This window comes from Miniopterus natalensis, chromosome 20 (assembly GCF_054644295.1).
Source record: "Miniopterus natalensis isolate mMinNat1 chromosome 20, mMinNat1.hap1, whole genome shotgun sequence".
In the NCBI taxonomy this organism is placed as follows: Eukaryota; Metazoa; Chordata; class Mammalia; order Chiroptera; family Miniopteridae; genus Miniopterus; species Miniopterus natalensis.
Window position 1 is genome coordinate 1,165,337 of NC_142100.1, and position 14,650 is coordinate 1,179,986.

The following is a 14,650-nucleotide window of genomic DNA, read 5'->3' on the forward strand; positions in this document are numbered from 1 at the left end:
GTTTGTCCCGGGAGCTCCATTCTCTAGCCCTGGGAGTTAGAACTGCAAGTGCAGCAGACTCAGGAGGGGGTGAGAGAGGAAGGTCTCTGTGAGGACTTCAGAGCTTCTGTGTTTTCATTCCACCAAGGAACCCAGGGAATCTTAAAGCTCTTCCTTCCTGTGTAAGAGCTTCTGAAGACTTTCACTTTTAGAGCATTGCATCAGAAGTGAGGATTTTTCTGTATATAAAATCAATTCATTTGTTCATTCATAACGTAGTGTTTTGAATGTCTGTTGAATATAAAACATGCTAAATATGCTTTAGGGTATGTGAAGTTGACTAATTTATGGATAGAATTATTAAGGAGATTGCAGTTTAGGTGGTAAGGAAAGATTTTTTAAAAAAAACTTTAAAAAATTTTTATTTATTGATTTGATAGAAACATCGATTTGTTGTCCCACTTATTTATGCATTCATTGGTTGGTTTTTTATGTGCCCTGATTATGGACTCGAACCCACAACCTTTGTATATCGGGATGACACTCTAACCAGCTGGACTACCTGACCAGGGTGGAAAGATGTGTTTTGCACCTAACACACACTGTGGAAGCTAAGAAGTCACGGGCATAGCATGAGAAGGCAGAAGAAGGACATATTCTTTCCAGATGGGCAGCTCATTGACAGCACCGGGACGTGCACAGCAGGCTGGGTGCAGCTGTGTGGAAGTGTGCAGGCGCAGAGTGGCTAAAGCAGAGATGAGACACTGTGCTGGGTGCAAAACACTGAGTCTTATTTTGGGGCAGTGTGTTGGGTAAAGCTGGGAGAGGTGTGTTTGTATCAGAATCTGTAGTGCTTGATAAAGGAATTTGGACTGAATTCTGAAAGTGTTGGGAAGCCTTTGTAGGTTTTTGAAAAGGAAAGTGAAACCAACAGGGCTTTTAAAAGTACAGTTGTTTCTAGTCCTAGTTGCTTCTGATCTTTTACTGTTATGGGGACATAGTGTATAACCTCGAATAGAGTTTGTACACAGCAGGCGAATGTGTAGAACAGATTCCCAGGCGCAGACTTGCTGGATCAGTGGGTCACCTGACCTATTCCACGCAGCAAACGTGATATCTCCCAGACTGACTCTTGATCTTCGCGTCCCCAAACCAGATCCAGCTATGATCTTCCCCATTTCAGTTTTTAGTGGCTCTGTCCAAACACTCGGATTCCACGTTTGTTTCCTACTTCACATTCTGCCTGTCGGGAAATCCTGTTGGCTCTACCTTCATTATATATCCAGCTATTGCCTCACTCCAAACCACTGTTGCTGCTCACATGTCCTCCAACTGGCCTGTCTGCATCCACTCTGGCCCTTCTACAGCTAATTCTCTGCACAGAGCCAGGCAGATCCTATTGAAAACGGGTAAGGTCATGTTGTCTTCTGCTTCAAACCTTTTAATAAGCGTCACCATTTCTCTCAGATTAAGTGCCAGGGGACATTCCTGCTACAAGCACTGCACTTGTTATTTTTCTCTGCCTCAAATGCTTTGACTAAAGCTATGTTTACTGCTTACTCCTTGACCTCATTCAAGGCTGCTCAAGGAACACCTCCTCCCTGAGGTCTGTCCTAGGGATCCTATTAAAATTGCAATGACTCTCCTGTCATTCCCAATCTGCTGTACCCTGATCTAGTCTTTTTCTGCACAGGACTTACTACATTCTAATATGCTATTATTTTGCTTATTAGTCTTTCTCTTTTTGATAGAATAAAAGCTACGTAATGGCCAGGGGCTTTTGCCACTTTTCTGCACTGGTGTATACCCAGTGAATGAAGCTTTGAAATTATAACTTTAGTGGAGATTGCCAAATTTTCTATAGTAAGTCTTAGAGTTTGCACTCATTTCAACAGCATGGAATTGTGCCTCTCTCCAAGCCATGTGTTAGGAAAGAAATAATATCTCAGTGTAGTTTTAATTTGCACTTTTCTTATTATGAATGATTTTGAACATCAATTTAACCTGCTTTAGGTTCATTTTAATATCTTTTTTGTGACATGTCTATTCATGCCATTTGCCCTTTCTCTATTAGATTCGTAGTTTTATTATTGGTTTCCAGGAGCTCTTTATATATTTGAGATCAGTCCTTTATGATATGAGATAGATTGTGTGTTTATTTATATTTTCCAGTTTGTTATTCGTCTTTTCACTTTTAGTTTTAGTCTTTATTAAATGCAGTGGCCCAGCAAGAGGGTAGGTACCATCTGCGCTGCTATAGCCCAGTTTGAAGAGGAATGTCTGAGTTGTGTTGCTTCCTTGGTAATGGTGCCGGTGCAGACGGGGCAGCTGAGAGTGGAGCCTCACAGCTGAGTATATTCAGGTTCTAGTGGGCGTCCTCTGCAGAGAGGGCAGCCGGTGGTTATTTTCCTTGGGCAGAGGTTGTAGAGTTTTAGTGAAATTATAAGCATAATGTCATCCAAGTGCACCCTCTACCCAAGGAATAGCATCAGAACTTTCTTGTGCTTTATTTGAATTTTAAATGGACAAGTTGCTCTTTTACTTGTTTAGGGAACTATATAGCAAGAGGGCAAACCAGCTGGATTACTAAAGAAAGGGACTTCATGTTTGGGAATTAGTGTGTTGTGCCTTCTGCCTCTGTGCAGACATGCAGATATTTTAGGGGAAAGGACTGGCTTATCTTGTTTTAGATAATTGCATGAATGGTGTCAGGGCCTTTCAGGCTACTTGGGGGATTTTCCCCTAGGATTCCCCACAATAAGTGAGTATGATCTAACTCCTCAGAGAGCAATGGCATTCTTTTGTTCAACAGTGCTTGGTAGCCTTGGAGCAGCAGGAGGGCGGGAAGCCAGTGCTTTATGTTATCCAGAGCTGGAGACCTGCAGGACAGGACAGTGGAGAAGCTATGGGGGAGGGGCTCCAGCTTGCCCTGTGGAGCATCGCTGAAGGGTTGTGAGAGCAGGGAAGGCCAGGTGAGGACTGATGATTGTGCTTGGAGGTAGAGTAAGCCTTGGGATTTCCAAATGAGGGCAAACAGAAAAGGAAATAGGTGTGAGTGAATGTTAGAAGTGGGAGGCTAGGACTGCAAGCACAAGAACTTGTGGCGGAGTCGCTCTTAGAAATGGGAGGTCCAAGTATGGATGACAGAACTGAATGGGGGTGAAAGCCACAGCTCTGTCTCTAGGTCTTGATGCTGCTTTTGGCCAGGAAGAAATAGCAGAGGTGAGCTTGTTCTCAAAATACCTTAATAAAGGTCCCTTCCCCTCTGCCTTTTAAAAATATCCAGCAGCTTCATGTTAATTTGCGTATCGTCTAGAGTACGGGAAGCACTTTATCAGTACTTCTAATTGTGGAGGAGATGAGAACCTGCCACCTCCCCCCACCTGCACGCAGAGCATTTGATGACAAGAGTTGTCTCCCACATTAGGACCAAGGCTGCTGGCTGCTCCAGTGCCTTATTAGCTCTCTAGGTTATAAGGCCAGAGTTGTCTCCCCCACTGAAAAGAGGCTCTTTAATTCTTCTATTCCAACCTTCATTTCTCCTGCTCCCTCCTCCTTTCCCCTCCCCCTTCCTAGCTCCTCTCCCCCCTCCCTTCCCCTCCCCCCACCCCTCTGTCTTCTCTCCTCTCCCCTCCCCTCCCCCCTCTTCCCCTCCCCTCCCCTCTCTCCTCCCCCTTCTCCCCTCTCCCCTCTCCCCCTCCCTCCTCTTTCCCCCTTCCCCCTCCCCCTCCTCCCTCTCCTCCCCTCTCTCCTCCTCCTTCTCCCCTCCCCTCTCCCCTCTCCCCCCTCCTGTCTCCTCTCCCCCTCCTAACCCCTCTCCTGTCCCCTCTCCCCCTCCCCCCTCTTTCCTCCTTCCCTCTCCCCCTCCTCCCTCTCCTCCCCTCTCCTCCCCCTTCTCCCCTCCCCTCTCCCCTCTCCCCCCTCCTGTCTCCTCTCCCCCTCCTGACCCCTCTCCTGTCCCCTCTCCCCCTCCCCCCTCTTTCCTCCTTCCCCCTCCCCCTCCTCCCTCTCCTCCCCTCCCCCTTCTCCCCTCCCCTCTCCCCCCTCCCGTCCCCTCTCCTGTCCCCTCCCCTCCCCCCTCCCCTCTCCCCCCTCCCCCCTCCTGTCTCCTCTCCCCCCTCCTGTCCCCTCTCCTGTCCCCTCTCCCCTCCCCTCCCCTCCCCTCCCTTCTCCCCCTCTACCCTCCCCTCTTCCCCCTCTCCCCTCTCCCCTCCCCTCCCCTCTCTCCTCTGTCCTCTCTGTCTTCTTTTTCTTTCATTCTTTTTTCCTTAGAATATGCTCTTGACAGTGATCTGGAAGGAATTTTATGTCATAACCTTCATTATCCCTAGAGCTGATGTGGGGGTGATGGAACTCTACAAAGACAGTTGTGTAAGTGAGCCCTTCGGCCTTTCCTCACCCTCTTCTTGGTTTTTCCAGTTATTTTTCCTGCTTGCTGAAGGTCTGCCTTGGTGCTCTTGTGAGCCGTAGGAGCCTGGGGCAGATTAGTTTTCCCCTTGGCTGCTGTTTGGGCTGTATTTGGGGGACAACAGTTCAGAGATTCTTCTCCAAGGTAGTTTGATCTCATCCCTCTACTGTTCCCAGTTTGGAATAATCTCTGTAATTATGGTTCATAGATCCAGTGCAGGAAGGATGAATTCAGGAAGGAACCCTATAGGGTAAAAATAAACCTAAGACATGGAATTTAAAGGCGTCTGTGCTCTCTGGGAAGCTCAGGCAGACGCAGTGTGATGAGCAACGTAATACATTGTAACAGTGTTTTCAGTGTAGAATAAGAAGCATTTCTGTGTAAAGGAGACTGATTCAGACTCCATCCTACCAAAGCAGTTTCCTACCTTTGTTTGAAACTCATATAAAAGTCATTAAAAAGGCTTGAGATTGAGTGCTATGGAGGTATGTTGCCAGTGTCGAGAGAGGGAAGAGAGCATTAGGGGAAGGCTTCCTGGAAGAGGGGGGCTTGAACTTGCCCCAGAAGGTAAGATTTAGAAGTGCGCACCAGAGAGTGTGGCCAGGGCACGCCTGCGGAGGCTGCAGAGCGGCGGGGGCATGGCGGGAGAAATGAGCCTCCTGAAGGGCATGAGTGTGCCCAGGAGTTTGTGAGGGAGATCGCTGGACATGCATTTGCTCTGGGTGCATTCTGGTTGCACAGATTGCTGGTATCAACAGCCCAGAGCAGACAGGAGGAGGAAAGGGTCCATTACAAAGGTAAGTCTCACTGGTTCCTCGTGTGGTTTCCTCTTGAGCTGTCCTAAGAACACAGCGTCCTGGGAAACTCTCCTTCATTCTTCCAAGGTCCGCAACTCGGGGCCAGAAACGTGCTGACAGTGTCAAGCTGGACTTACGGATTCTAAAATTCTCCAACTTTCACTGTTTCTTTCCACTCTGCTCAAGCATGGTCAGAGCTTGCTTCGAGTGGAAACCCAGGATGCACTGAGCTGAGGAGCAACCAAAGCGAGACGTTTACAGCACCTAGCCTTTCCAGTCTGGTGGCCCTCGGCCTAGATGCCTGTCTGCATGGCAGAGCTTCCACGCCTCCATGATTAAACTTGGAAATGATGATGACAACTATTTTTTTCTTTCAGGGGAATTGATCCTTATGACAAGCCAAACACCATCTACATTGAACGGCACGAACCCTCTGGTTACTCCACAGTTTTCCGAAGTACTGACTTCTTCCAGTCCTGGGAGAAGCAGGAAGTGGTCCTTGAGGAAGTGAGGGACTTTCAGCTGCGGGACAAGTACATGTTTGCTACAAAGGTGGTGGTAAGTTGATGGTGCTCAGGAGTAAACTAATTTGGCATTTCTTTTCTGAGGTTTGGCTTCTGTGATCACACAGATGAGTTCGCACAGCAGGGCCCGGATTGCGTTGTCTGGGGAGCTTGACTGCACGGTGCTGGGCAGATGAACATCCCAGAGGGCTTGGAAGGGTCTGGGAGGTGGAGGAGTGGAGAAGCTCTAGGGATTTGGTTGTTTTCCATGCATCCTTGACAAACACATATTTCTTTGAAATCCCAATGAAAAGAACTCAGAAGGGAGGGGTAGAGCTCAGTGGCATTTTTCTTTAATTCCACTGCCTGATTTCCTTTCAATTTAGGCTAATTTCTTTGGGAATTTCCGACCCATGTAATTTACATGGCTAATAGAATGTGTAGTCAGTGGCTAGTGAGAGTTAGTGCTCTAAGAAAAGCAGTAATTAAGCTTCCAGCTGTCAGTAAGTAGCTTAACTCACAGCCTTTGGGAAAATTTTCCTCTTGATTTGATGGGTTGGAGCCAGATGCTGAAATGGAGAGCCTGCTCCTCTAACAGAGCTTGATTATTTAATAGGACTTGCCTTGCAACTGTATCAAGTTGTAAGTTGCAACTAAACTGCACTGTGTAAAGGAGAAAACAGGCCCAGCCAAGAGCAGACTGGACTGCTATCCTGGGGGGGCAATAGGCTCACTTTCTTAATGATAGCCGTTGGCTCCGTGGCCCCAGGCTGTGCTGAAGGCCTCTGGAAACTGGGAGGTTGCTCTGCTTTCTATCACTGTTGACCTCAGGGACAACATGAGATGCAGTATTTTCCTCCAGGTTCTCATTTATAGGATTGGCAGCTGGCCATACAGAAGCAGGTCAATCCCCTTGGGATTCTGGGTATAGAGAAGACACCCAGCAGGGAAATCAGGGAGTAAGGTTGGAATGAGGAGAGAAGATGTGGGTGGCTAAAGGCAAGAGGGGCTCCCACTACATATCTTGGGAAATGTTTTTTTAAAAATATATCTTATTGATTTCAGAGAGAGGAAGGGAGAGGGAGAGAGAGAGTTGAAACATCAATGATGAGAGTCATTGATCGGCTGCCTCCTGCACGCCCCTGACTGGGGATCTAGCCTGCAACCCAGCATGTGCCCCGACCAGGAACTGAACCATGATCTCCTGGGTCCTCGGTCCTAGGTCCTAGGTCATCAGCTCAGTGGCGTCGGACATGGCAGCCATGCCGTCCGGGCTGTTTTGGTTTTTTTAAACCACTAAACTCTGACAGGTTTTCTTTTCTCAGTCTGTTTGCCTTGAGTCACCCTCTGGATCATTCCCTTCCTGCCTTGCCTGTCAGCCTTTTTTTCTTTCACACTCACACTCACACACACGCCCCGTGGCAGCCTAAGAACACAGCATCCTTGAGCTTCCTGGGGCAGGGTGTGGTGGGAACTCAGAGGTGAGAAATCAGCCCTGAGGACTAGTACCTTATGACATCCAGTTGGGCAGCCTTGAGTTTCAGTGCTTCCTCCAGTCCTTCAGTGTTCATAGGTCTTTTCTGTTTTAGTTTCTTGGGTCTAAATTTTTGGTATGATTTTAATTTATTTTTTTAAGTGAGAGAGAGAAGGGGAGGGAGGGGGAAAGAGAGAGAGAGAGAGAGAGCGAGCAATTTGTTGTTCCCCTTATTTATGCATTCATTGTATGTGCCATGGTTGTATGCTACCCAGCCAGTTGGCTCGATTTTAATTTCTTAATTTTAAGGCACAGTGGTTGATTCCCAGATTTGTCCTGTCCTGGCTGATGTGGACAGCTGTTGTACATTACTGTTAACTCCATTATTTCTTTCTTTTTTTTTTTAAAATATATCTTTATTGATTTCATAGAGAGGAAGGGAGAGGGGGAGAGAGAGATAGAGACATCAATGATGAGAGAGTCATTGATCGAGCCCACAACCTGGGCATGTGCCCTGACTGGGAATCGAACCCCGATCGCCTGGATCCTAGGTCTACGCTCAGCCGCCGAGCCACGCCCGGCCGGGCTCCATTATTTCTAGATCTCACACCCCAGAGTCTAAGTTAAATCCCAGCTGGAGTGTTCTGTGCCCTCCATTTTGATCTAACAAGCATGTCTGCTCTATATGTAGAGTGCCGGTGGTGAGTTCTCATCATCCCTGGTCGGCGGTTAGATCAGGGGCTGTGTCTGCTTTGAGCATCACCAATACAGTACCCAGTATCTCGCACATGCTTAACACACAGCAGATGTACAGGAGAGTTAAAGGAATGCCATGTTTGCCCACCTGATTTAGAAAGGATAGGCTAGTAGATTTCGGGGAGGTTGGGAGCTTATTAAATTATTGCTATTTCTACAGTCAACTCTCAACTCTCTGAGTGGTTTACTTTATATGGTATTGGTGGTAGAATTGTAGTTATGTGTTGGCTTCTTCCTTCACATAGACGGGCCACCAGACCCTACGATGAGCTGGCCAGCACCTGGAAGTGTTTCTCAGACTGTGGTCTTAGGAACACCTGTGGCGGCGTCGTGCAGGCACTTTGTTACACAGGCAGGTTGCAGGGCCCAGATGAATTTTTTCCCTGAGCATCTCCAGGTTGCCTAAGAATCTTCAAAATTTGAGAAACTCTTACATGAGGTTTCCTATATGTAGAAGCGTCTAATAGTCAATTATATTATCAAAGGAACATTTCTCAATGGGTAGGTGAGAAGAAACACAACTGGCAGTGGATAAAGTGGGTGTTTTCCTCCTTTTCGTTACAAGTTAGACTGCACATCACAAAGATAAACAGTATTGGTCTTGGATGGATAACCCAGTAGTGGGAGCGTTAAGGCCTGCAAGTGCAAGTCCTTACCTGAGGTATGCCTAGCACGCAAGCTGCCTGGGTTTAGAGAAATCCAAATGACTTTAATGTTAAATGGATTCAAATCAAATTAGGAAAGTCAAGGACCTAATTTCAAAACCACAGAAAATTGGTGTTGGGCCATTATCTCTTTTGCTTTCTTCTAAAAGCAAGCAAAACGATTCCTTTTGTTTGTTTGTTTTATTTATCTTTATTGAAAGTAAAGTTGAAAGTATTACAGATAGTCCCTTTCCCCCCCCATTGATCTGTTCCACCCTGCACCAGCCACCCCCCTGCCGTCTTCCCCATACCATTGTCAGCGAAAGACAAGCATCACATGATCTCACTTACATGTGGAATATAATGAATAAAATAAACTGATGAACAAAATAGGTGCAGAAACAGAAGCACGGAACAGACTGAGGAATCTCAGAGGGGGTGTGGGGGTGGGGGTGGGGGTGTGGGTGGAGAGAGATTAATCAAAGAACTTATGCATAACCCATGATTACAATTCTTTGCAAGTTAGTTTTTAGGACATGAGGGAACAGCCATCTGGGTTCTGGGCTGCAGCATGTATCCCAGTCCTCAAAGCTTTCTGGTGCCCTTTGACTTATTTTAACCTAATTTTTATTCCTTTTTTTTTTTTGACATAAAGCTCACTTGTCTTAATAATCCACATCATAGTGATAGGGCCATTAAAACAGCAGTGAAGCATCTCTGCAAACTGGCATCAGTTTAACTTGATATGCAGCTGTGAGGTTCCTCCTGGTGCATAAGAATCGTTGCTAGAAAGCTAGAGGGAGGTGAAGTTGAGCCGCTTCTCAACAGCTTTACTGCCTACCTGTCATGAAAGCCAGACCTAGACAATTCTTGCACAGATGTTTATCGCTAAGCAAGTACCCAGCGTGTGGGTTTCTGTGGAGTTTCCTCCCTGTTCTTACAGATGGTGCAGCCACACAATGCATGATGCAGACACGGTGTCCTAGAGGAGGGATTGGCCAACTATGGTCTACACTTGTTTTTGTCAGTATTCATTGAAACAGCTGTGCACATTTGGTTATGCATTATTACTGCTTTCATGTTATAGTGGCAGAAGTGAATAGTTGCTTAAAGGCAGGATGGCCCAGAACGTTTGAAATATTTCTATGTGGACCTTTACAGAAAAAAGTTTGCCAACCCTTTTAGAGGCAGGATTCTGTTACCCTTTCAGTTGCATCAGGCAACCTGAATCCTCTAGTGCAAGAGCTTGACATGTCTTAGGCGTTATCCTTGATAGTTGAGGTTACAGATGTCCCTAAATTGTTATGTTCTGTTTATGCCAGGGCATACCTTTAGGATATTATGGCCAATTCAGATACCTTGTGTGCTACCGATCTCCCTAGAGAACTCATTTGTGCTTTCACTATTTTGACCAACCACTAATTTCTCCACATCCTCTCCAGCACTTACTGTTTGTTGATTTATTGATGGTAGCCATTCTTGCAGGTGTGAGGTGATACCTATAGTAGTTTCGTTGAAAATCAGCTGACAGCCTTATGGGAGCTCCCTTGTAGGTAACTGAATGTCTCTGTCTTGCTGCCCCTAAAATTCTTTCTTTGTCTTTAACCTTTGTCATTTTAATTATGATGTGTCTTGCTGTGGTTCTCTTTGGGTTCACTTTGGGACTCTGTGTTTCCTGAACTTGTGTGACTTTTCCCTTCACCAGGTCAGGGAAGTTTTCTGTCGCTATTTCTTCAACCAGGTTCTCTATCCTTTGCTCGCTTTCTTCTCCCTCTTGAATCCTTTTGATGTGGATGTTGCTCCGTTTCATGGTGTCCCACAGTCCCCTTAGGTGCCCTAATGCTTTTTAAGTATTTTTTCTTTTTGCTGCTTTGAGTGATTTTTTTCTATCTTGTCTTCTAATTTGCTGATTCAGTCCTCAGCTTCTTCTAATCTCCTGTTGATTCCTCCCAGGGTATTCTTTACTTCACCTATGTCATTCTTCATTTCTGATCGGTTCTTATTCATGGTTTCTATATCTTTTTTCATGCTGATGTAGTTCCCACTATGGTTCTTGTAGTTCACATTAAGATGCTTGTGGTTCTCACTAAGTTACTTGAGCATCCTTATAACCATTACTTTGAACTCTGTATCTGATAAATTGCTTGCCTCCATTTTATTTAGCTCTTTTTCTGGAGATTCCTTCTGTTCTTTCATTTTGGTCTGTTTCTTTGTTTCTCCATTTTTCCTGTTTCTTTGTTTCTATGTGGCAGAGAAGACTGCTGTGCCTCCCAGTCTTGGTGGGTGGGTTTCTTGTGGGACCCAGTGGTGTAGTCTCCTTGATCTCCTGAGCTGGGTGCTCTAGGAATGACCCTTGTGTGGGTTATGTGGGCTCTCCTGTTGAATTTGGGTTTTGATTGCTGTTGTCCTGTTCGTGGGTGGGCTCAGCCCTCAGGCTTGTTGACTGTGAGTCTCAACCCAGACCAGGTGGTGCCAGCTGTCATACAGGTGCTGACAGAACAAAGCAAGACAAAAGCAGGCCAAACTGAAAACAACATGAAAACAACAACAGTAATAAAACAATCACCACAACAGAAGGACTAAAAAACAAACAAACCTAACACACAGAGAGAATAGTAGAAGACACGAAACCAAAAGAATTAGAGAAAAAGAAGGAAGGAACAGACAGACGGAAAGGAGACTATGAAAAGAAGGAAGATGTCAGAACAGGGTACGTATGAAAAATGGGAGAGAGAGAATGAGGGAAATAACAGTAACTGTAGAAGTTAATAGTATTAAGATAAAATATAGACTGGAAAAGGAAAATGGGAAAATAAATAAAAGAAAAATATTGAATTAAAAATAAATATTTAAAAAGTAAAGAATGAGGGAACAGAGACTAAAATGCAAGAGAACAATGAGAGAATATGAAAAAAGAAGAAAAAAAAAATCAAATCAAACAAAAGAAAACAACACCCTTTGGACCTGCTGTTTGTGGGGCTTGTCGGGTTTTGCCAGATGTTGATGCCGGATCCCACAGCTCTCTGGTGCAGGCCCCTGAGAGTCGCTGCCCTGCCTGGCCCTGGGCAGCCCGATGAAGCCCTGCGGGCAGAGCCCCGGGGAGATGGCCAGGCCTCCTTAGCCCGGAGGCTGGGCTGCCTGGCCTCCCGCCTGCACCTCAGTCAGCTGCGCTCCCTCCCCACGAAGCTGGGCCCTGAGTGCTGTCTGCTCCCTGGCAGGATGGCTCCACCTGGCTCGCATTGAGGGCGGTGCCTGTATCTTGTGGGAGGGGTGGCAAGTCCTATCTGTCCAATGTCTCAGCTCTGCCTGGGTCACTGTCCAACCCTTGTCACCACCCCAAGGAGGAGGGGATGAAAAAGGAAACCCAGAAACAACCCCCAGCCCTGCTTCGCGCTCTACTCTCTACTCCCAGGGCTTCTCTACTCCTGGGGCTTGTGCCCAGGACCCCACCAGGCCAAGGTGCACGGGTGCAGATTTCCATCCCAGAGCTGGGCCGCAGGTGGGTGAGGGGCGCCGCCTCTTTACTTGAGGTGGGGGTGTAGTGTCTCTCTCCCAGGGCAGTCTTATTGGCCCGCGTCCTGCTTTCTGCCCAAACTGCTTTTGGAGAATAAGCGTCCCCTCAGATGCACAGCTGAGTGACTGCTCAGACCCTTCGGCCAGTCTGGATTTCTGCCATGTGGTCCCTCTCACAGACCCCCTTGGGCGAGCTTCCAGGCTGGAGGTGTAGCCCAGCACTCGCTTTTTGCCTGGGATAGTGCAGTCTGATTCCCCCAGGTGGGCCAGATCACCAGTGAGTCCTCCTGCCTGATGCTCCGTGGGCTCCCCTACCCTTCTCTTGCTCTGATTTTGGGATCCCTGCATGGGGCTGAGACCCCGGGCTCGCAAGGGCAGGGGCTGTGCTGCTGCACCTTCCCAGCTGTGCTGTGCAGCTGTGGATGTGGCTCACCCACTCCGAGTCTTCTCCTGTCTCCTCTCCACACTTCCTGCTCACAGTATTTCAGATCAGCTATTTTGCAGCTGGTTTTTCAAGTTGGATGTTTTGCGGTTTAGCCGCAAGTCTGATCTGGTGGTGGGAGCAAGCGGAGGGAACTTCCCTAGACTCCAGCCATCTTGCCTCTTCAAGTTTCATGTTGATAGAGGAACAGAAAAACTTAGTAATTCCCTCAGTATTGTAGGCTTCTACCTGAGAAGCTAGCTAACCACAATTGAGTTGTAAATTTTAGGATAACTGACCAGAACCAACTGTTGACTATTTTATATTTTAAAATCCTCACCTAAGGACACGCTTCCACTGACTTTAGAGAGGGAGGAGGGGAGAGAGAGAGAGAGAGAGAGAAAGAAGCATCAGTGTGAGAGAGCAACATTGATCAGTTGTCTCCTATGCACACCCTGACTGGGGATCACACCCACAGCCTAGGTATGTGCCCTAACGGGGAATCAAACCCACAACCTTTTGGTGCATGGGATGATGCTCCAACCAACTCAGCCACGGGGCCAGGCTTGACAAGCTGTTTTATTTATGATATTACTTAAATATATGTGAACATAAAGCTAGATACCACTTATAACTCTACAATTATAAAACCCAAACATATTTAAAGATTAAAAATAAAACTATAAAACCAATAAATTTAAAATTAATTTTTATAATAATTGTATTGAGATATAACTTATGTACCATAAAATTCACCCTTTTAAAGTGTGCAGTTTACTGCTTTGTAGTATATTCACAGGGTTGTGTGTTGCTCATCACACCCTAATTCCAGAACATTTTCATCACCAGCAAGACAGACTCCACATCCGTTAGCGTGCTACTCATTCTCCGCTCTCCCCAGACCCTGTCAGCCTCAGCTCTCGTGTCTGCCTGGTGGATTTGCCTATTCAAGACATTTAGAGAATCGTGTGCTATGTGACTTTTTGTGACTGCTTTCTGTGGAAGCGTAATGTTTTCAAGGTTCACCTGTGCTGTAGCTGGACCTTCAGAGTTAATGTGTTTCTGTCTGTGTGTTTACTCCTCCCCTGAGGGTATTTTTTCCATTGATTTTTAGGGAGAGTGGAAGGGAGGGAGGAGGGGGAGAGAGAGAGAAACATTGATGTGAGAGAGAGACATCGGTGGGTTGCCTCCCATACATGTCCCGGCCGGGGGGTTGGGGATGGAACCTGCAACCCGGTATGTGCCCTTGACTGGGATCGAGCCCTCCACCTCCAGGGCACAGGACGATGCTCCGACCACTGAGGAGTGCCAGCTGGGGCAGAATTAATGTGTTCATAAAATTGCTTCTTTTTTCTGCTAGTTCAGAGATCTTGTTGAGCCCCTTCAGTGAATTTTTCTTTTGAGTTATACTTTTCAATTCAAGAATTTCTAGTTTTTTTAAAAAATAGTGTATTTTTTTATTGATTTTCTCTATCTGGTGACACAGTGTTCTCATGTTTTCCTTTAATTCTTTTTTTTTTTTTTACTTTTTAAATTTATCTTTATCGTTGAGAGTATTAAAGGTATCCCATTTTCCCCCCCAATTGATCCCCTCCACTTCCCTCCCACCCCCTTCCCAGGCCTTCACCCCATTATTGACTGTGTCCATGGGTTATGCATATAACTTCTTTGGTTAATCTCTTCCCACCCTCCACCCCCTTTCCCTCTTTCCTCTGAAATATGATCGTCTGTTGCATGCGTCAATGTCTCTGGATCTATTTAGTTCATCAGATTCTTTTGTTCATTAGCTTCTTCTTAAAGAAGATCCTTCAACTTTTCCTGTAGTGCTGGTCTGGTGGTGATGAACTCCTTTAGCTTTTCCTTGTCTGAGAAGCTCTTTATCTGACCTTCAATTTTAAATGATAGCTTTGCTGGATAGAGCAATCTTGGTTGTAGTTCCATGTTTTTCATCACTTTGAATATTTCTTGCCACTCCCTTCTGGCCTGCAAAGTTTCTGTTGAGAAATCAGCTGACAGTCGTATGGATGCTCCCTTGTAGGTAACTAACTGCTCTTCTCTTGCTGCTTTTAAGATTCTCTCTTTGTCTTTAACCTTTGGCATTTTAATTATGATGTGTCTTGCTGCGGGGCTCTTTGGGTTCCTCTTGTTTGGGACC

General features: G+C 46.3%; 1 protein-coding gene across 1 annotated transcript in view; it reads left to right on the forward strand.

Moving 5' to 3' along the window:
* The window catches only part of SORL1 (sortilin related receptor 1), a 164,969-nt gene that overhangs the window by 30,200 nt on the left and 120,119 nt on the right, over nucleotides 1-14,650 (forward strand). Inside the window, exon 6 of the mRNA XM_087828527.1 lies at nucleotides 5,562-5,742. Coding sequence (XP_087684653.1) covers nucleotides 5,562-5,742 — 181 coding nt within the window. The remainder of the gene's footprint in view (nucleotides 1-5,561; nucleotides 5,743-14,650) is intronic.